The sequence below is a fragment of the Strigops habroptila genome, chromosome 1 (genome assembly GCF_004027225.2).
Source record: "Strigops habroptila isolate Jane chromosome 1, bStrHab1.2.pri, whole genome shotgun sequence".
In the NCBI taxonomy this organism is placed as follows: Eukaryota; Metazoa; Chordata; class Aves; order Psittaciformes; family Psittacidae; genus Strigops; species Strigops habroptila.
In genome coordinates, this window is record NC_044277.2 from 152,645,091 (window position 1) to 152,667,346 (window position 22,256).

Consider the following 22,256-nt stretch of genomic DNA (forward strand, 5'->3'; position numbering starts at 1 on the left):
CCCCAGCTCTGAGTTTGAAGTCTCTGCAGAACATTTGCTAAGCTATGTTTCATTCTGCTGCTGACAATTAACTGCCTGCATAGATGAATAAGCCATGATTTTCGCTTCCGGAAACTTATGAGTGGCTTATGGAGGGTGTGGTGAATGCCCTCTTCTCAAAGGGACAGGGGAGAGAAAATATAACAAAAGGCTTGTGGGTCAGATAAGGACAGGGAGAGATCGTTCACCTTCTTACATAGTGTTTGGGTTGGAAGGGACCTTCAAAGGTCATCTAGTTCAACCCCCCTGCAATGAGGTGCTACCACTAGCACTGACGGGCTCAGCTTTGGCCAGAGGTGGGTCTGTCTTGGAGCAGACTGGCACTGATTCTATCATACATAGAGGAAGCTTCTAGCAGCTTCTCACAGAAGCCATACTTATAGCCCTCTCCGCAACCAAAACCTTGCCACGCAAACCCAATACACAGGGTCATCAACTGATACTTAAGAGTAGAGAGGAGATCAATTCTTAAACATATCATTCATGTTTTTTCCCTGTTTGTTGCAGCAATAGAAGTTACAGTCTAAGTCAGCAATTATATAAAATCATAGTTACTAATGGCTAGAAGGAGTTTCACTTGTCAAATTATGGGAACATTTCACTGTGGATATCCAGAAAAATGGAAGCCCTAGTTGGAAAACCGTGGCTTTATTTGCTGTTCAGTGCCATCGTGTTGGGCTTGCTTTGTGCCTGGGTAAGAGTTTGTCTGCAAGGACTAGAGTCCACAGCACCAAAAGCAAAAGGAAATCAGAAGCTCAGAGAATCTGGTACCTTATTTATGGAAACAGGGAAGGGAGATGGCAGACTCTCAGGTCTTTTGAGTCCTAGAAAATGCATTAACTGTCAAAAAGCTGAACCAAAGGACTTATATTTGTTTTGATAAAACCATTCTGAAACTATAGTATCCTTGAATAGATAAATCCTGAGGGGAAGTTTAAAACTTTCTCATTAGCATGTGTTAGGTACTACTGTAGTCCTGAGAGATTTCACTCACACAGTGAAGTACTGTTTCAGTGAGAATACCATTTACTGTTAATTCAATTAAATGCCATGTGAAAGCAGTGAAACCAATCTTTCTTATGGAGTGATATGGTCACAGGCGTGACGCATAGTCATACTCATTATCTAGCATCGCTTTTTTTTCAAGGGGGGACACTAAGCACCCACTGTTGAGCTGAGAATTTAGACACCTGTTTATATAGCCCCTGGAAATGTAAGTCTGCCTAATGTGGATCCCAGCTCTGGGCTCATTCCTCAAAGTGGCAATGCAGATTTTTGTGGCTGGCTGTAAAATGCACACAAGTTGACCATTATTCACAACTTCTAATTAAAAGCATCTTGAGGGGTTTCTCTTTGCAGCCAGCTGAACACTGTGAATTCTGGCTATGTGGAATTCATTAGCCAACCACAGGCCAAGGCAAGGTTTTCCACTGAAGATGAATGACAGCTAATCCTGCTGCTGTTCCATTTGTCTCTGGTGCGAGCCTAATAAATGACTGCACACCACCTTGTCCATGTGTTGGCAGAGGGAGTGCAAACATGGCATATGACAACACACCAAACAGTGTGAAATCAATGCAAATTACAGCCTAAATAATTCCTCCTCGTTGCAGAGCAAGATCAGGTTTCTCTCGCTGAATGCAGCACGATGGGCCAAGTCCTCTTTTCCTTAGCACGTAAGGCCTGGAAAGCAGTAGAACAGCATGGCTCCATTCTGCTGGGAGGGGACAAGCAGCAGAGAGGCTGTAGAGAGGAGGAATATGCTGAGTAGAACTGGTTTAAGGACAAACCTTTTGTTCCACAGGAAATTATGTGTTGGGAGTGGGGGGGGGGAGAAATGGAGAATTTTCTGTTTCAGAGTGAAACATGGATTTTAAAACAATATATATGCTTTCCCATGGTAGGGTGAAAAAAAAGGGGGGGAGGGGCAGAAATAATGAAAAATAATCAAGACCATTGTACTAGAAGCAAAATTCAAAGTAAAACTGGGCTGAGAAGTGCAGGGTCTGGTGCTTACAGCTCAGCCAGCATTCCCACGGCTTTTGGTTTCCCTTTTGGAGAGCTGGGAGCTGAGCCCTGGATAAAACAGGGGAGCCCAGAGTTTCAGGAAGCCTTGTGGTCCCTGGCTACAGGGTGATCTGCATGCAGGGCTGTCCTGGAGTTGCATACCCTCAGAGTCCAGGTTTCCAGGCAGCCCACCAGGCGAGCTGGCAGGAAACCAGCTTGGAGCCTTGCCTGTGCTGTGCTGGAAGTTCATTGAATCCGATATGTCTCCCTGAAGCATTTCAGTTCTGATGAATTGGCATTTTCCAGTGAAAACCTGTTTTGTTGCTGAATTCCTCACCAGCTGTAGCCCTGGATGCCATGCAGCAGTGATTCTGGCACCCTGCACTTTGCAGGTACTTTGTCGTGGGTATGATTGGGATGGTGGTGTGTCCGTGTGTGCTAAAAACACGAGAGAGCAGAGGGTCAGAGAGCTGATGTTGCTTATCTGTTTCTCTAGTGCAGGAGCGCTTTTTGTTGTTTCTGTGTTGATCTTTTGCATAAAGCCTCTTTGCTGAGGTTTTCTGCACTGCTTTGGCACTAAATCCGGTAAGGAAGAGTGGTCTGCCAGTTCTTGAGGATGCCTTTACCATGAAAAATCAGGCAGAACAATTGATGGGAGTTCCCAGCATGGGGAACTCAGTGTGTGATGTGCATAAATCCAGAAGGATTTTTTTCTATAACGCAGTAGAGCACATAGTGTGCCAAGTTAAGAAATCAAGTAACAAGTTGGTTAAGCATCCTTCAAAGAAAGGGGAAAATTGGAAAACCTTAAAAATTAACTCAGAGAATATCCCTTTTCTGCACATCCCCAGATGGGACAGATGCTGCATCCTTTGGGTTCACATCTCTTGGATACTGATCCTTGTCCAAGTGAATGGGAAACTCATCCATTTTGGGGCGGGGGGAAGGAAAGGGGGTTATAAGCACGAATAAACTCTTCCAAACAATTTCTTTCTGCCAAGGAGACTATTTCAAACATCGCTTCATAGCATCGTCCCGTCTGTCACAGCTCTTGTTGGTTTACAGAAACGAACTGAACTCTCCGCTTGTGAACACACAAAAAGGCACACACTGCACAGTGCCGTCAGGCTCCGGCAAAATTATCATGCGTGTAGGAGTAAATATCCTTCCTCATTACCCCAAAAGGGAATAAGCTTCATTATGGACAGAAACCTTCAGGCTGTTGATCAAAGCTAGAAATTGCCCTGCCATCTGAGCAATTACAGTAGAATATACAATACCCAGATAGAGGAAAGTACATCCTTTTGTTGTAGTTAAACTGTGAGTCTCTTAAATCAAATTCAGTAATCAAAGCAGGATTCTCTAGATCTAAAAATACGCATTTTTTGTATGCTGAGATGAAAAGTAATGATTTTCTTTTATTCTTATCTGCATATTGATTGCAGAGCAACACAGGTAACAAGTAGATTAACACCTCTCACAGAGTACGCATGGATCTTCAGGATAATTTTAGAGTTAACCTTTCCTAATGAAGGTGATGAGTTTCACTGAAAGTAAGTCTTGGCTTGAGAAAAAAGAGAAGTTGTAAAAGGAAATTTAAGATACAATCATTAGCTGGTCTTAAAGTCAGCAGCTTCTGAGGGAGCTCTCTTGGGGAAGAAGTTGAACGCTGCATTAAAAACTGGAGTTATTTTCTGAAGAGAAATGAGAATTTGGATCTTGATGCTCTAAGCTTTGCGAAAGTTTATGCGATTCTCAAGTCTGAAGAAATCTTAGTTTATAAGTTAATGGAAGCTTTTTATAAATGCCAGCACAACAGTATTAATCTGGTGTCTGCAAATCAAGCTGTGTTTTGTTTTGTTCAGCGTTGTCAGAAGCAGAGACAGCTGGAATTTGAGTTTGTCCAGCAATGATAATGTATGAAGCAGCTTAAAAGGCAGCTTTCCCCCTTGCCACTGTGCTGGCCTCGTTAACAACTGTAGTCTTGCACAATTTCTCAGTTGGCTGGGTGTAAAGTGCCTTTGGAAGAGGACACAGTGGCTCTAATGGTTGGACTTCATGATCTTAAAGGTCTTTTTCAACCTAAACGAGTCTATGATTCTATCAATGCTGGGTTTATTATTATTAGATAAATTGAAACTGCTTTCAGTAATAGTCAGCTCATGACATATTTTTCCTATGGTTGCTAACCTACAGAGATAAGAAAATAGGATGCAATAGTCAATAGTGATAGGTGGTGCAGAATTATCTGCACAGCCTTGCTGGGTACATTGTTCCCCAAACTCGTGGTGACACAGTGTAAACCATACAAGCACCAGGACAGGATGAACCGATGGCCAAGAACCCCTTCTATAGCCATCATTGCCATTTGAGCCTCACCCTGTTTCTCTGCAGCGTGGGTAGGAATTGTCATAGGAGACAATGGGATGTGTTGCTAAAGGAAGGGTTCCAGCTTTGAACTGAGTCACTGGTATGATAATTACTTACATGAGGATAGGACAGGATCTGGATCACATAGTGGCAAGCACTGATTTACAAGAGGAAAGGGTGGTGCTAAGCCAGCCCACACAGCAAATGTAGAAAGCTGGAGCAAAGCTCTGGTCCTGCAACACGGAGTGATGCTGTTTAGTATTCTTGGCCAGGCAGGGAGAAGAGGGTAAAATCTGGATTATCCTCTTTAAAAGCAGATTCTTGTGTTTATCTTTAACTAACCACTGCGCACAGGTACTTTATGGGAATAAATTAATAGCAAAATGATTTGTTATCTTCAGGTGCAGCATTACTGCAGAGATATGAAGTAGCATTCATCAGACATTGGAAATAATTAAAAAAAAGGCTGGTTTGGGTAGAAGTTAAGCAGCAGTGATTCTTGGTATTGTTTTTATTCCATATGATACCAAAATTGCTTTCCCTTATGAGATACATATTTACTCCTCAAAGGATGGAATTCACAGTCACCCAGGTAAATACTAGAAGTTTAGCTTCCACCTCATCTCTGGGCTCTCTAAATTATCACTGGAAACAGAGAGGCATTCAGAAGTTAGTTTATTCCATCTGCATTAGACACCCATGTTGTGGCCCTGAGCTGCATATTTCTCTCCATCAAAGAGAGAGACAGCTGACTTGAGCTAGACACCTAGCTTTTAAATGGGGACAGACAGATAAAATGTATTTCACCTGCAGAAGCAATTTTTGAGGTACTAGAAGTGCAAAAGCCTACCGTAAAACATACTGTAGCAGAGCACTTACATCTCACCCACTAGGTGAAGGTTAGAGATTTACCATCATTCCTTAGTGTTGCTGACTTAGGAAGACAGCTTCAAAAGACTGGTAATTAGCACCTTTTGAATAAAGAGTTTGAACTGAGTTCAGAAGGCCTTCTTACTACAGTTCTACCCTCTGACATATCACTGAGGTCCGCTTTTTAACTCTCTTCACCCACACAAAATAAGGTAACCCCAACCATTCTATGATTCTATATTCACTCAAATGAGCAATCAGTGTCAGCTCTGCAGGCAAGGAAAGGATGTTTTCCATAAGCTGGTCACCGGTAGGGTCTCATGGGACATGGACACCTTTGTATGTCCGTGTCCTGTGTGATGGGTGACAATGGCTGAAATTCCGGGCCTCCTGTTAAATCAGGTAGAAATTTGCCCTAGCAAATTCCATTTGCAGATTTTTGCAAGAGCCGTCTTTCCATGTTGAGAGGAGTTCTGCCTTGGCTCCATTTTTTTTAGGATAACCCCACTCATTAGCAAGGAGGAACAAAAATAAACAGAGGCAGGCATGAGTGTATTGTAATTGAATGTGATTTAAGAAACACTACAGTTGCCAGAGGCACTTACTGGGAGGTATATAGAAACTTAACAACATTATCAGAATGAAGCCAATGGCTTTGTTTAGGTTCCCATGAACACTGTTTCACAAACACAAGGCACAGTTTGTTATCCTCAATTTCTTCTTATTTTCCTTTTTTTTGTGTGTGTGTGTGTGTGTTTTTTTGTTGCATCTCTTTATTAGGCTTGGAAATCTCATGGGATGGAGACAGCTTTGTGGAAGTCATGGCTGCGCCTCACCTGAAGGGCAAACTCTGTGGTCTGTGTGGCAACTACAACGGGCACAAGCGAGATGACCTGATCGGAGGGGACGGGAACTTTAAGTTTGATGTGGATGACTTTGCTGAGTCCTGGCGTGTGGAGTCCAATGAGTTCTGCAGCCGCCCACAGAGAAAACCTCTGCCTGAGCTCTGCCATGGGACGGTCAGGGTGAAACTCCGAGCCCATCGGGAATGCCAGAAACTCAAAGCGTGGGAGTTCCAGAGCTGTCATTCAACTGTGGATTATACCACATTTTACCGGTAAGTGTGGCTTGCTGTGGAAGGAGATGGTAAGTTGCTGTGCGAGGAGCAAAACCACACAGCTGGCCCCATTTCAGTAGCGTTTGAGCACGTGATTTGAGCTGCTTTTGCTGTGGATTAATATACAGCCCTAGAGTTACGTTATGATGAGCTTTTCTGAGTCAGGAATCAGGAGAAGATGACCCTGAGCTACTAAAGACCTGAGCAGTCAGCAGTGAGAAGGGCAGGCAGGCTTGTGATCACCTAGAGAAAAAGTACTTTTGGAGACTGAGGAGACAAGAGGAAGAGACTTCAAGTCATTTCAAAGTCAGCTGTGAAGCTGAGGCTGACATTAATTGCTATTGCTTGTGGTCCAGGGAAATGTGTCTTCCCAGAAACATTTTGAAGCAGGGATATTAAATATTACCAGTGCCTCTTGGGTGGTGGAGTTTGTGAGTTGAGAATTTGCAAGGAGAAAGTTAACAGAAAGTTCAGTGCGTGCCCATCCTGCCCTGGGAGCAAAAGGAAGACAGATGAGGATGTAGAAGCCTTGTCTGAGTGAATTATTTAAGGTTTTTATTTTTAAAATGCTTCCAGTCTAAACCACAGAGACATCATTTCTTTTCTTTAATGGGCATGAGTTTATTTGCCCCTCAGTCAGTAAATAAAATTGGCTTTTCTTCTGATTGCCTGACATAAAAAGATAAAAGCAAAGCCAAGTCACAGTTGTATGGAGCTGCCTGATCTCTGCGCTCCCAGCTTTCCCCACTTGTGCACATCTGTTGAACTGTTGGGCTTATTAGGAAAAGCTTTCTAAAATGACTCCATTTCCCTTATGAATTGCCTTTCCTCTTCTTTTATAATGAGACAGAAAGACTTTTATCTAACCCAGCAGAATACGTCTGGGACCAGGAAATGCTAGAAGAAGACACACAGCTTGGCTTGTAGTCTGTGTGCTTCTGCATTTAGTTTGCTATAGTGTATCCCTGTGATAGCAGCCTGGCAAAGACTGAAGATTATATTGTGTGCAGGTTATAATACTTTATCTTTTCCAATGGCTGGAGGCACAGCAGAGAGCGCTAGAGATGCTAACACACACACACAGAGGGTCTGTTGAATGCATTTCAGCAACATTCCCGTCTCACTTCCATCGTCCTCTCAAGGTAAGTGATGACAATGCAAATGGAAAACAGGCACAGAGAGATTTGTTTCATTTTGCAGTGGAGTTTTTGTCCCTTTTTAAAAGTAGCTAGTGATTAATTTAGTGCAATACACTTCCTGACACCACAGTGGAAAATGATTTATATTTTGGCTACAGCAGCCAGAAAAAAAAAATCTCTACATGCTTGCATGGAGCATTTCTGTTCCTTAAGAATAATGTTTCTATTTGTCCTGGAAAGACAATGAAATCAAGCAAATATTTAATTTGATTATGTCCTTTGGTAGAAAAGTCTGGTTTTTCCTAAGGAAACTTTATGTTGAAATGACCATCATATTCTGTCAGAAGGAGCTGTTAGTTTGCTTCCATGTAGATGTTGCTAGCCGTTAGGCTAGATTCCAATACAGGCATCAAAGATAAAATATAAATGAAAACTAAATAATGATATTTAGTAGAATGGTACTTCTTATTAAGAAGTGACAAAAGTTGGAGCAAGCAATTTATCCAATGACCATGGCCATTTTTCATACTAGGAAATTCCCACAAGGGGGTCATGATTATGGGACACGCATTCAAAGAAAGTTCTGGGAACCTTTCTGACATAAATCTTTGCCTATATAAACACACGTGCATTTGTGTATATGAGTATAAATATGTGTGCTTAAGAGATTTGCATTTTTTGTGTATTTTTTGTTAAAGAACTCATTGCTGGTGATGTAATTTTGCAGAGAATTTGAATGACCATTAAGAAATATTTAAACTGACATTTATAGCTTTTTACTGGGGTCTTTCAGAAAAGCATCTTTACTCAATGTTTTCTCATTTCAGGCTAGGTGTAACTGAATAGTTTTCCAATCCTGGTTTACTAACCATGGACAAGCTCCTAGCAGTAAGAGAAGTGATGAGGCACAATGGTAGGGTCAGGTTCTTTCGTTTTATTATTCATCTCCTCGTTGAATGAATAGCTTCAAATGGAAATAACATTTCCATTTGAAATACTGCATTCTCAAGAGTTAACCTTTCTTGGTCATTCTTGCCTATTTTATCAACATTGCCTCATTTTCATTATGCTGCTCTGGTAGTGACCTGCTGTTAATAAGAATTCTTAGAAATAGAAATAAACTCAGCAGGAACATTACGAATCAGGGTGTGTTTTCTCCAAACACCAAAAAAGGCAGTGACCAACGCATTGCAAACCTTTGTCTGACTCTGTGTTACTGAGGAATTTTTTGTGAAGAGGTCTCCAATTCATTTTAAGTCTCCTCCTTTTTACAGCTGCAGTTTCTCTTTTTGTTAGCCATCCAAAAAACATATACAGCGAGATTGTCATGATTGTTGGCTGAAAAGGGTATGGTTAATGTTCTGAAAGAGTAAAGATCTAGCTGCATGGTTGCGAGGTGAAAAACAGTTAACTCCTGAGCTTGACCTTGATAGAACTGTGACACTTTAGGAGAACTGGCTGTGCACCTTGCTCTTAACCTTTTTTTTTGACATTGTGACTTTGGTGACGTGGTTCTCTGTGAAGCACATGGTAAAAGAAAGCAACCGAGAAAGTATTTTGGAATAGTCCTGACTGCAAGCTAACAATTTTAGCATCTCGTTTTCTACCACTCTTTTAATTCTTTGTTTTGTAACTAGACATGTTTTATGGGCTTTTAATTGTGGTTTGTTTTGTTTAGTTTTGAGCTGATATTTTTGGTTTGTCCTTAATGCATTGCTAGTTCAGTACTCATGAATAACACTCCAAAAATAACCCTTAGGGTTCAACTATATGGAGGCAAGTTCATTAAGCAGGGGCACAGTTTTGAATTTCCAGGATATTTCAGTGAAGTTTGGGCGAAGAAGAGATTAGCAGTGACAGTCATCGCCATTGCCGCTTGTCTATTTATAGAGATTTTAATATGGCTAAGCATCGTGGATTAGTCCTTGCCAAGAAAGTTACCAAGGTTACTCAGTAGCAGCTTTTAGAGGGGATGCTCTGACCACTTATGCAATGAAGCTTGCATTCAGACTCCTGAAGCTGCTGTTGAGTATAAGCAGTACTAAAAATACTTGATAACATGAATTTCTCATGCTGCTGTTACCAGAAAAAGCTCTATCACATTATCAAGAAGTATTATGGTACTATGTAAGCTCTTGGATGAGGATTTGGGGAGCTTAGAGGACTTGAGGAAGGAGCAGATGACTTTCTGTGCTCACCAAGCCCTACCCCATGGCTGATCTCATTGTGTATCTTTGGAGCAGGAGCCTGGAGGTGACTCCAGCCCCAGTGAGGTCAGGGAGCAACGTGGCATGGGAGGCAGGTCTCTAGTGTGCCCCCATCCATGCCCAATGCCTCTCAGGAGCCTCCTTGGAAGCGAACAGGAACAAGCAGCCCCAAACAGGGGTGCAGGGACTGACAGCAGTGCTGAAATTGGGCTGAAGGAGACACCATAAAGGAAAGCACGGGACTAACTAACACTTTTAGAACCTGTCTTCGTTAGCATCTGTGGCTTTCTAGTAGGTTTTGGGGGGTTTTAATAGTTTGGTATCACCAACAGCTTTGGAATGTGACATCAATATGGTATCAGTATATCACCCACCTCTAATACACCTACACAGTAGCTGAGTTCATAAATGAGTAGTTAGACATTGCTCAAGTCTAACTCAAGTCTAACTCTCACTGCTGCCATAGCTCTGGAAAAACATTCAATGTCTTGCTTTTGCCATGCAGTAAGACTTCCTTATTTGAGATTGGAAAATCTGTGCTCCTTACTCTCGAGACAAGTCTTTTTATTATTACTCTTCCTATTATTATATTTTTGTTATTGCTGCTATCATTGTTACATTTTTAACAGCAACAGCATACTTACTTGTTACATACATACATACATACTTAAAACATACATACTTAAGTCACTCTTTTCTAATTGTCCTAAGAGGTATGTTTTCTCTCAAACACTTGAATTTAGTCATATTTGGCATTCTATAGCAAGCAGTAATTAACATAGTAATAGCCTCATTTGTTTGAATCTGTGGATCAAATACATTCAGGAATTGCAAATCTACTTTATTGCAATTCTTGTCTCTAATGTTCCTTGTCACTGTGCTGACATAACTCTACCTCAGCTCTCTGTTAATCAGTTATTGAGTTTCTATCCATTAACCAGGTAACTTTGTGCAGTTCACTGCAGCAGTCTTGCAGGTTTCCTAAAAAATTCTGCTTAACTAGTGAAAATATTATTGTTTAAAGTTGGAGCATAAATTGCAATGTTGTGTGAGTCCGTCAGCTCCCTGTTATTAAGTTTGACAGATATGCCATGAGTGGCTGCAGAGAGCATGTGAGCCGTAGCATTGCTAAGTTAGTGACAAGCTCTATTTAAAAGATGGGGACCAAGGGTTTGTGCTTTGAAGCAGAAGGTTTAAAGGGTGTTTTTTCCCTGTTAACAATGATGTCCTACAGCTGTAAATTCATGTGGTTATACCCCTGTGTTCACTCAGCAGGATGGTGCAAAAGAAATGTAGGCTGAGGACTTCAGAAAAGCTGGTTTCAAGTGGTGGAACTGGGATCTCTGGAGCCCTCTGTTTGTTGCCAAGGGTGTGCATTGCAAAACAAGCGACGAAAGAAGGGTTTCTGGTCCTGGCTGTGCCTATGGGCACAGCAGTGGCCTGTGCTGCTCCAGGGCTTGTCTGTGATGTAACCAAGGGTGGCTGTAGCTCTGACTGCTCACCAGGGTCATTCCTGTCCCAGCTCCTGTACCAATGTGTTTCCACTCACCCCAGGGCAGAGCAGCCTGTCCCCCCCTTGCAGACAAGCCAGTGGTGGTGGCTTGAAGACAGGACAGGCTTGAGGCGTGGACCATGGCTTGTCCCCTTGCAGCCCTGGCACTGAGCAGGGGCTGTTGCTCCCACTCGCCCTTATGCTAAGGTAGGGATGTTCTTGCACATGTCAGACCGCCTGCCCGAAGCTGGCCCTGAGTCTGAGTACTAGCAGCAGTGTAACCACAACAGAGAGGAGCTCAGGATGAAACAATTTACTCAGCTTCTTGGGCAAATTGTCACTGAGCAGCTGTACGACCCAGGGAGCTTCTGGTTAGAACGGAATTTAAACATATTTGAAATAATAATTGTATTTTTTTAAGCAAATGTGTACCAGGACTTGAGCTTCCTATGAGCTGGAAGCGCCACTTTCCAGTCTGCTCTGTTCAGCATCTTTGAGTCTTCCATCCATTTGAAGTTACCACTGGAGCTTTATTAAGGGCTTAATAATTCAGACTTTCTGTACAGAATTTCACTGCTTTATACCATTCTAGTTATGGGATCCTTTGCAGATCTGCCTTGGAGAAACGCACAAAGGACTAAGCCTAAGTGCATAGAGCCAGTGTTCCCAACCCTTACAAGAGCACTGTTGCTTGGGAACACATTCTTCCACCTGCTGCCTATACTTTATGCCCCTGTACGAGTCGACATTGTTCCCCAAACCACTTCTAAGTATCAGCCTGTGCTGTCTTGTGTATTGCTGTGATGAACTCACTGCCCTACAGCTAAGAGGCACCGTGACTTAACACTTCTGGTGGCTGGCAGTGCTATCAAATGGGAGAAAATGGACTTTGTAGTGTCCAACACACTTTGGGATTTCTAGCAGCAAGTTTTGCTACCTGTGTGCTGATGGTAAGGAGTACTGCGGAAATGCCACATATATATAAGTCTATAGATCACCACTGTGTTAAGCCTCTTCCTTGAAGTATTTTTCATCTGATGTAGCCAAGAGTGGGTGCAAGCTGCCAGAAAAAATACTGTTTAGATTTAAGGATTAGAAGTTTGGATTTGGACAAATAGGTTGAGTGGTCAGAAAAGATAAATCTGAAGCCAAGCTGAGCTCAATTATCTGTAGATCAGGATTCCTCTTCATCTTCCCCCACACCCCTGGCCCTGGTGGGGTATTTTTCACCTAACCAAGCCCCATCCACTTGTGTCTCTTTAGAAAAGTACCTCAGGAATTTGGGGCTAGAAAACATTCTTCTCTTTGTATCAGTGGTTATTACAGCTGTAAAACATTGAAGCAGTGCCAGAGGATTCACAGATGTCTCTTTTCCTGTTGAGGTATTGCGAATGGGGGGGATGAGGGTGGAGAGGGCTCCAAACTCAGACAAGACAGGGGTGTTGGACAGACACCATTCACCTGGGACCATCCGTGGCTAGCTTCCAGCTGGGAAGCGCATGCTTGCCTGATGGCCCACTTTGTGCTTCCCTATAAGGAAAGTTAATGATTTTATTCTTTTAACAAAGAAAGATTTTTTTAGTAGGAGAACCAGATGAAGCAGCCATACTACTCTGTGATTAGAACCCAGGGAAGTTTCCTTTCCTTCAAAGGGTGGCATGTTTGGAATGTGTTTGTTTTGCTTACCTAATTATATGATCACAACCCTACCTGATGCTGTCCTTTTACGCTGAATGAGAGGTTGTTTCCTACTGGTTGCAAGTGCAATACGAGGCTTCTTTTCTCTCCTCTCCAGGAATGAACTCAATTTGTGATTATCATGCATTCAGGTATATAGGGGCTTACTACAAAAGCCTGCTTCTGCCTAGTAAAACTTTATTTCTTTCTGGTTTATTACCTGGCTCAATGAAATTCAAGTCAGGTGTTTCATAACCTAATACTGTCTTCCTCATTGCCCAGTGTCTGACAGATGTGAAAGTCTGCATGTGAAAATATAAGGTCAAAAATGATACTGAAGGATGGTAGGAACTGTGGGGAAGCGGGGAGAGGGAGAGACATTGAACAGAAATGCCCTTTTCATTTGTCGATATATGACTGCATTCTCAGAACTTGTTTGTGAATTACCTCTAACAGAGGTTTGGTTGGGTGGTTTTGTTTGGTTTTCTACCATGCCTTGGACTCATGGGATAAGATCCTCATTCATTGAAGTCAGTGGGAATTTTGCTGTATTTGGGTGACAGGTTTTCATCATTGTGGCTGTTCCTCTCCCATGCAGGTTTATTACACTAATCTCTCACATCAGTTAGTAATCCTTGGTTAGCCTTGCTGTACCACAGACAAGAAAGCTTCAACTGGTTCAGAGACAGCGGGTGCATTCTTTACTCAGCTGGGCAAAACAAAACTCATTCAGATCAGGGCTCCTAGTTCCTGTCTGCTTGCGACTTTTTTCCAAGGAGAAATCTAAGGGGTAGCTTTCCAAGGCAGAAGACCTAATTTGTCTGGTCATAGGCAACTGAGTTAACTAGCTTCAGTTCACTTGTGGTTCTTTCTTCTTGACTGTAAGAAGTTTGTAGGAAAAGCCTGCAGTGCTAGGTCTGCTGTCCCTCCCATTTTTCAAAGCTTATCTGATAGGCTTTTAAACATGCCCTAGGCATAACTTCTCTAATATAGAGTTCCCCATCTCAAATATCCTTATTCAAGCTGCAATCTTAAGATGCCACTATTTCACAATAAGCATGAGTGTGCCCTAGGTCTGTCACGGCAAAAGACAAGCGCATCGCTGTTGCATACAGTAATAATTATTTCACATTAATAATAATACTAATTTCACACGCCTGATATTTCAGTCATGTAATACAAGGCATGGTTTTTAAAAGGGAGAGCAGATGTGGTGAGGAACTGGTAGAAGAGCAGAGTGATATACTCCCTTGTGGACATGTTTTAAAAGACACCACGGGCCATTTGGTGCAACTCAATCCATTGCCAAAGCAAAAGTACTCGCAACATTGAAGTATTCCTTTTAGCTGCAAAATTCAATCCTGTTTTTTGGAGAGATGCTGTTCAGAGAAGCTGACAGCATCATCAGAGGAAACCACCCTCTGTCTCTGTCACGTACCGCAGGATTTTAACTACAGCTGCTACAGAACCCAAGACCACTGTTTGATCTCATTTTAATTAACCTCTAAGACAGGTTCACAGCAGGGTTTTCTTTGCTGGTTTGTTTTAATTTCATTTTAGCTTTTTATGCTTTAAGCTTCACTGCAGTATTGATTTTAAATACAATCCAGAGATGCTTAGCCGATGGTAATGTGTCTATTGCCATGAATAAATAATTCAAGAAACCAACCCATCAGATCTCACATTGTGCCTTGGGCAGAGGCTAATAAGTGTTGCAAGGAAGAGGAAACCCACCCATACTGTAGCTGGCCAACTGTGCCATGTCATGGATGGGGGAGGAATCCCTTTCAGGCCCCTGAGATGATCATTTTACATCTCATAGCATGAAATTTTAATTACCTTTCCTTTAACATGCATAACTGCAAAGCTACTATATTTCAGCTCCTATTTTAAGCCACCTGCAGTATATCCTGCCTAATTAGACACACAGCAAAGATGAACGAGGGTGTTTATAAGCAGGCAAATGAGACGAGTTTGTGGGAAACGTTTTAAAAATAAGCTTAACCTAATCCTCCTGTTATTCTTATGAGTTCATTTATGCTTCTGGCAGGATAACCAGACAAAGCAGGACGTGAGCTGTGACCGGCACAAAAAACTTTCCTGTAGAAAGTTTGCCTTAGGAAGGTTTTGACAGCTCTGAGCAGCTTATCAAGCTTGCTGTCGTTGTTCATAGAGCTGAACTGCCGCATGCGAGAGGTCCATTCTGGAGGCTTTCTAGGGGTTAGATTTAACTGAAAGCTTTCTTGTGGGTATTTTTAATGGCTGAAGGTCTTTCCTTCAGTTTTACTGTCGTTCTCTAAGTCTCACGGGGCATCCAAAAATCTGGGTTGTTCCCAGTCTTTGAGATCTCCAGGGACCTTTGCACTATGTCAGCTTTTTAGGTGTCGGTGGTATAAAGTAGCAATCTAGGGTAAAGGCTCTTCATCAGGGGCTGTAGTGATAGGACAAGGGGGAATGGGTTCAAACTTAAACAGGGGAGGTTGAGATGAGCTCTTAGGCAGAAGTTTTTCCCTGTGAGGGTGCTGAGGCACTGGCACAGGGTGCCCAGAGAAGCTGTGGCTGCCCCATCCCAGGCAGTGTTCAAGGCCAGGTTGGACACAGGGGCTTGGAGCAACCTGCTCTAGTGGAAGGTGTCCCTGCCCCGGGCAGGGAGGTGGGGCTGAATGAGCTTTAAGGTCCCTTCTACCCCAAAGCAGTCTGTGATTCTCTGATTCTGAATCTGCTGCTCTCCTGTCTATCTCTGTAAGGGCTCACTGTATTGATACGTGTGTGAAGGTCCCATGTTCCACGCTTGCCCTCTCAAGTGTGCAAAGTGCCAGTGTGTAAAGAAATTAACTTCTGTTAATTACTCAACCCTTGTTTTTTCCTTCAGTCTTCACAGCACGTGAAGGAATCAGCACCTCACATTACTGGTGATTCATGCAGCCTTGCAAACAAGGGCAGCACAAGCCGTTTCGGGAGGTCTCTATCACTGCTGTTCAACCTGCAAAAGCACCGAGAGCAAGAGCAGGTCGAGCACCAGGGGCTGGTAGTGTGATGAGAAGCAGGCGCAGCCCTTGTTTAACTGCAAGCATACAGGTCCTACCCAGCTGTAAGCAGCAGGGCCAGTGCTAATGACCACTTGGGGCATGACAGCAAAAGCTTGTTGACCCCCCATGGCAGTTCTTGGCAACTGAGCATCATTGTACCTTAGGGCACCACAACAACCAAAGCAAAGAGCAGACTTGTGGGAATTAAGGCAAGAATGGGTGGAGACACTTGTGCTTACACAAGAATAGGTATTTATCCATCTCAAATATTTACCATCACAGTACCTAATCTTGGGTAAGGTATGCAGCACAGGCTGGCTGCATGGGTATATGTGTGCGGTTCACTCACACATATAAGCTGTTGAGATGCCACTTAGAAACGTGTGTGGCTCTGCTCTCATAGTTAACTGTGTCTCTGGTGGATTTGTCAGAGCAGGCATAAACTTATGCTAACCTGGTGAGGTCTCAACACTGGAGATTGCCAGTGCCATCCTGGAGCAGGGGTAGAACTAAAATGCCACTGGATCTATACCATAAAGAGTCCCTTCCTCACCCAAAGGGAGCGGTAGTGTTATACTTTCACCCAAATGGAAGGCTCTGTATATGTGAGAGCAGGTGCTGTGATTTCACCTCTTCATCATGATATGCAGAGGATGAGAGCATTTAAATCTCTCCCTGACTCCCACACTTAAGCCAGCTGAAATTAAAATTGGTGGGGAATGTGCTGGGAATACTGAAGGGAGTTGGAGCCATAAGTTTTCTTGCATTCCTGGGTACTCCTACAACTAACATTCTGTTTACATAATATTCCTGAAACATAAAAGCTAAAATAAATCCAGCATGTGAAAATTAATAACAAGTAATTTCTCTTATGATCAGTCCAGAGGAAGCTGTCGTAAGTGTTAAGGTATTCAGACAGCTGATTTTTGTTCATCAGCTCTCAAGTGAGGTATGTAGTTTACAGAGAGTGAGTGCTTAAGGTTATGTAGTCTGAGTACATGAAATAAGAGGCTGTTGAGGATGGTGGATGCCATGGCAGCAAGGAAAAAGTTTACAAAGTTCATTTCCTAAGTGCTCCTTCTTAGCACTTTACATTTTCAAATTGCAGTGTAAACATTTAATTCTCACTGCACCCTGGTTTAAAGTTGTTGAAATGAAGAAAGAGTTCTTTGCTGTGCAGGAAGCCAAGAGCAGATTTGAGATTAAAATGTGAAAGTGCCTGGTCCCTGGCCTCAAGCTCAAGTCCTTCTGATGGGGCTTAAGAGGTTTCACATGCACAAGAAGTGTATTGTCTTATTCTTGTCAAAGCACAGATTCTTCTCAGACTTTCTGAAGGCGGCATTGCTAGTCTTTTTAAGAAGGCACTAAATCTGCTCTGCTCCTGCAAGGCCCAATTACATGACAAACTCATTAATACTCCAAGCGGCAATGTGTCTTTGGCAGTTAAGAACTGTAAAACAAGTCAAAACCTAGTAATGGATTGAGGCAAGGACTAGAAAGGATTTGCTTTTGGAGCTGGAGGAGTTGATATGCAAGAAAAAACCCATACTCTGTTTTCAGATATCAAGGATTTGGCTAAGATTTGAAAGCCCATTTTTGTTGTTCTGCTCATTTGTCTGTCTACGTGGTTCTTCTCTGTTTACTGATTTCTTAGCCCATGGTTCATGAAAGTATTTCCATACTCTTTGGAGAGATCTTTTTTCATCATGGCAAGGTGATGGCATAGATCAGAGATGTCCTCAAAGGGTGACATAAGCTTTCAATTATTTCAAGATTTGCTGTGGGTACAGAAAACTGTTTCAAAGAAGGCTTACAGACTGCATGGCATGAGGAATCCACTTCTTGGCCGAATTCCCAAAGGCAAAGATGATTTGCTGGCAATGTAGAGAAGGATCACCAAGATATCACTTGAAGGGGTCGAAGGTTGTTCTGTAATGAGAGAAGAACTACACAGATCCCACAAACAAGCGGCCGCTTTATCTGCCATTGAGGTTCTTAACATGCCTCAGATTCTACACATTAATTAGGCTGTGTTTTGTCAGTGGCTGAAATATGTAGTTCCCACTATTTGCATCATGATTCCTCACTTCGTAGAAGGCCCAGATCTTCACTGCAGCCACTTCCAGGGCAGAGGTGGAATCACCGTCCCTGGAAGTGTTCACACACCTGTAGACGAGGCCCTCAGTTACATGGGTTAGTGGTGGCCTTGGCAGTGCTGGGGCAATGGTTGGACTTGATGATCTTAAAGGTCTCTTCCAACCTAGCTGATTCTATGATTAGCAGTGAATATCTGATTTCAAAAATACCCAGGAGCACAAAGTTGAAAGACAGTACACAGACATTTCAGCCCATTCAGAAGGGATATTTGGTTCATATTCCGGCTCTCCTTTAACTCTTCTGTGCTGATCTGCAGGTAGTTTGTCTCTCTGGTTAGTCTCATCTTTACGCAGTTGTTTCAATCTCGTGTCCATCCATCCCCTGCAGATGAAGAACGCAGTTTGCAGGCACCTTTGAAACATGTCCTCTGCACGGCTGGGCAAGATCACGCAGAACACAGTGGCAGAGAGGCAATGAAGGAACAAACTTCTCCAGCAGGTTATTCTCTCCTGAGCTGTGCTTTCTCCCGAGATGTCTAGCCTGCTGCCTGATTTGACATAATCTATTGCATAGCCATAGCCTGTGTAACCGGGCTAGGTGATATCCCGGGCCAGGATTCCCATCTGGTTTTTGAGGCAAGGAATTCACACTGCGTGGTTCTCTTTATCAGCTGCATGCAAACCGTTTGCTGTCTCGCAGCCCCTAGAATTTCCTTCACCTGTCTCTTTTATTTCTCTTTGTCTCTCAGTGCAGTTCATATTTCTTTCCAAATGATGAAGTACGTGGCCGGGAACATATTTTAGTTACGGAATACCGCAGGGATTTTTGTCAACATCTCCCATCTATGGAAGTTACTGTTTTATATGGGTAGAGGAAATTTAACCGTGGCACTGGAAATAATAACTCTTGTGACATAAAAAGATGCTATTTATTATCTTCATCATCCTTGCAGCAGATGGGTTCAAAGTCGTGCCAAGGTTAAAGATACTGTGTACATGCTGTTGGTAGAGTATGTTTTAGTTCCATAACTGTGATGAGCCTGATTGACAGTGGTCTATGCAGAATGTTTAAAAGCTTTTCCATATGACTAGGAAGTCAGGAATTGACAAATTTCGCCAGTGTTTATAATTAAACCCTAGAAGAAGATATTAAAACAGTTACTGGTTTCTGTGTTGTGGTCAATATTAAGAGTTATTGACTTGAGAACCGATATTGACTGAGGGCAAACTAAGCTTTATTTTTCCCCTAAGCCTACCAAGTCTGGATGTTGTCCGAAAACAGAAGGTTGCATGTTACAGACATCCAGTAGCATCGTTTTCCAAGAGTAGGAACTCATTTCTTTGACTTTCAGAATGACTCCAGAGTTTGTTATAATGTTTATTACAATGCTTTACAGAAATTAGCAATAGAGCGTTGCTTTAAAGAGCCTTTTAATTGTGGACATGCAATTGTTGGGTTGTGTAGAGTGCATGAAAATGCTGGATTGGTAGCCTAAGGGAGGGAGGATTGTGTGTTGAGTGGGTACAAAATGAACAGCAGCAACAGGAGTTTCTTGTACTGTCCTACTGTTTCCATCTCGGGCTGTGACAACACAGCTTGCTGAATTCCACAGTCAGTATTGTCCCTGTATCCAGGTACAGAATTACTGCAGACAATGTGGTGGCTTTTGTGAGATGGACTGCTCTTTCCAGGGAAGCACGAAAATGCACCTGAACTCATTCCAGGTCATTACTCTTGCTTTTGTGTTAGAAGTTTTATCATTTAAAAGCATCAGGTGCCTGAAAGAACACCTTGAGCCAGGAAAGTCAGAGATCGGAGCCTGATCTCATAAACCAACATATTACGTGACTATCACTCCTACATATACAGCATATGTATTTTTGCCTGCTTCTGACTGTTGCCTGAATTATATACATCGCTAAAGATCTGAACGCTGCTATTTTTTTAAACAGTCTCTATGAAATTAATCTCTTGCAGATGCTGGCTCGAGGCTGGCAGCATCCTTCATTTGCAAGCTTAAGGTACTAATAAAATTCTTAGGTCTGCTTTCCATACAGATGTGAGAGAGCCTTCCAGTTTGACATGAACCAAATCTTTGATTCATCTTTTGTCAGTGGCGAAAGTGGGGCTAGTTCAGCTCTCAGGGCTCTAGACAGAATTGTATTTCACAAAATAGCCCAATAACCCACTCACCAGTTAGAGCCAGTGAAGGAGTTTACCCAGGAGTTTTTTCACGCCTCCCTTACTTGGCAGCTTGGAGCCTGTCAAATTACACGGTCAGACTGAATTCAGGCTTCGTGGTGGCTCAGCAAAATGGATGTGTTGTGAGCTAAGTGTGGAACAACCAAGAGAGGTTTACTATGCTTATGTGCAATAGGAACAAAACCAATTTTTGTAACATTGAGTGTCAACTGCAAGAAAACCAGCTTTATCTTAAGATTAATGGTATGTCTGAAAGCTGGCAGAGAGACACGTGGTTTAGTTTTCAAGGCTTGTCTTGGTGGTGTCCTTTTCCCTTGTAGCGTCCATTGCCTGCTTTGAATGGGAATGTTCTGCAATCGCAGTGACGCCTTGCTTGTCCTTTTGGCTGAGGAAAATGCATTATGTCCTGGTAGCTAGTGTTTCCAGAAAACAGTAATAACTTACTACAGAGTCTACCAGAAGCCAGTTGCCTCAATATTAGAAATCTTTAGTGTTCCCTTATTTATCTTATAAACATGAATACTGTCTTTCTGTATGAAAAGAATATCCTTTCTTTTTGGTTGACCCTTTGTTTACCCCTTTTACAGTACAGGTGTGACAGTGATGGAGGAACATGTTTACAGGTCTGTGGGGCTGCTGGAAAAAAGATGCCTCCCAGGGCATAAAGTTCACAAAGTGAATCATTAGCCTGACTGTAACAATAAATACCACCAAAAGAGAACATGCAAGGATTTATCCAAAGGTCACATTCACCCAGAAGGTTTCTCTGCTGAAAGAAGCTCACAGCTGTGTTAAGATTAAAGAGTGTCAGAGAACCATAATGCGTGCGATTTTTTCACTCTAAAATATGAGCTGTTTGTGTAACAGCATCCCAGCTGAGGGATGCTGGTGTCAGACTGCCTTGGGGCTGTCATATGTATTTCCAGTGGGTTTTTAGCGTTCGCGAATAATCTTCTCTTTGATGCTTTTATCTGACACATCCTAAGCTCCTGCAATGCCCAGGAGGAGATCTTCCTCCTACTATTCTGAGTACTTTGATAGTCACTCAGAGAAGGGAAGCTTAACTGGAACAGCCCAGACAAATGACTGAGGTCAAAGTCATGCCCCAAAAATGGAATAGCCTGAACAAATCACTTGCCTTCTCACTTGAATGTGCTTAATGCAGTGGGCCAGGCTGTGATGTGGTAAGCATTTTATCTGCAGCAACAGGCAGCTGCTTGGGTGAATAGTTGCTCAAGGGCTTCAGTGAAGACCCTTGTGTGAGTATTTATGCACACCTGTAAGGACACAGTCATGTAGTTGCAGTGTGCAGCAACAGGCTAACCTTGTTAACCTGCTTCTCCATTCATTGATAACGTTTTAAAGTCAGGAATAGAGTCATGCATTTAATACTGACTTAATTGAAGAGTTTTGCCTTTAGTGGTATAGGGCACACTGTAGCCCATGGTTGCATGATGTCTCTCTTGGTCTCTTTCTGGCAGATAGTATGGGTTTTCTCCTCACTTACTGATGGTGGTCCTGGATCTCTGAGCTCAGGGAGGGCACCTGGTGCTTTCAGGACCATGCACTGGTGTTCTCAGCAATGGCAGTCCCACCCGTAGATGCTGTGGAAAAATGCTGCGGTGGCAGAGAAGGACCTGGAGTGTTGCTGTACTGAATGTTCCTTGGGAAGCAATTGTGGTTGTCGTTGTGTCTGTGGGCAGTAAACAAATTAATCTTCTGACATTTGTGTTGCAGAAAACGCCAGAGAAATGCCATGAGAAAGTTTAATATAATTTTAATTGCCCTTTGTCACTTCCTACCCGCAAGTCATTTCATTCTTTATCAGGGGACTCCACATTGGTGGATGTGAGGGAGAGAACATCTGCTGGTCTCTCCTCCTGGGTTTCCTCTGGGAATTGATTTTCTGGAAACGTTCAGTGGCATGTTTTGCTCTGTATTTTAGAGACGCTTCAAGTGATCAGCTGGTGAGAAGTGAACCCACTGGGGACTACACACCAGATTGTAGGC

The 22,256-nt window shown here is 42.7% G+C and overlaps 1 protein-coding gene across 4 annotated transcripts in view; it reads left to right on the top strand.

Moving 5' to 3' along the window:
- BMPER (BMP binding endothelial regulator) overlaps positions 1-22,256 on the top strand; it is a 143,631-nt gene that overhangs the window by 94,416 nt on the left and 26,959 nt on the right. For all 4 annotated transcript variants that reach the window (XR_003994222.1, XM_030505117.1, XM_030505127.1 and 1 more), the window contains one exon: positions 6,067-6,403. Coding sequence is in view for 3 of the 4 variants with exons in the window: in XM_030505117.1 (XP_030360977.1) it covers positions 6,067-6,403 (337 nt within the window). In the remaining variant the exon portion in view is untranslated. The remainder of the gene's footprint in view (positions 1-6,066; positions 6,404-22,256) is intronic.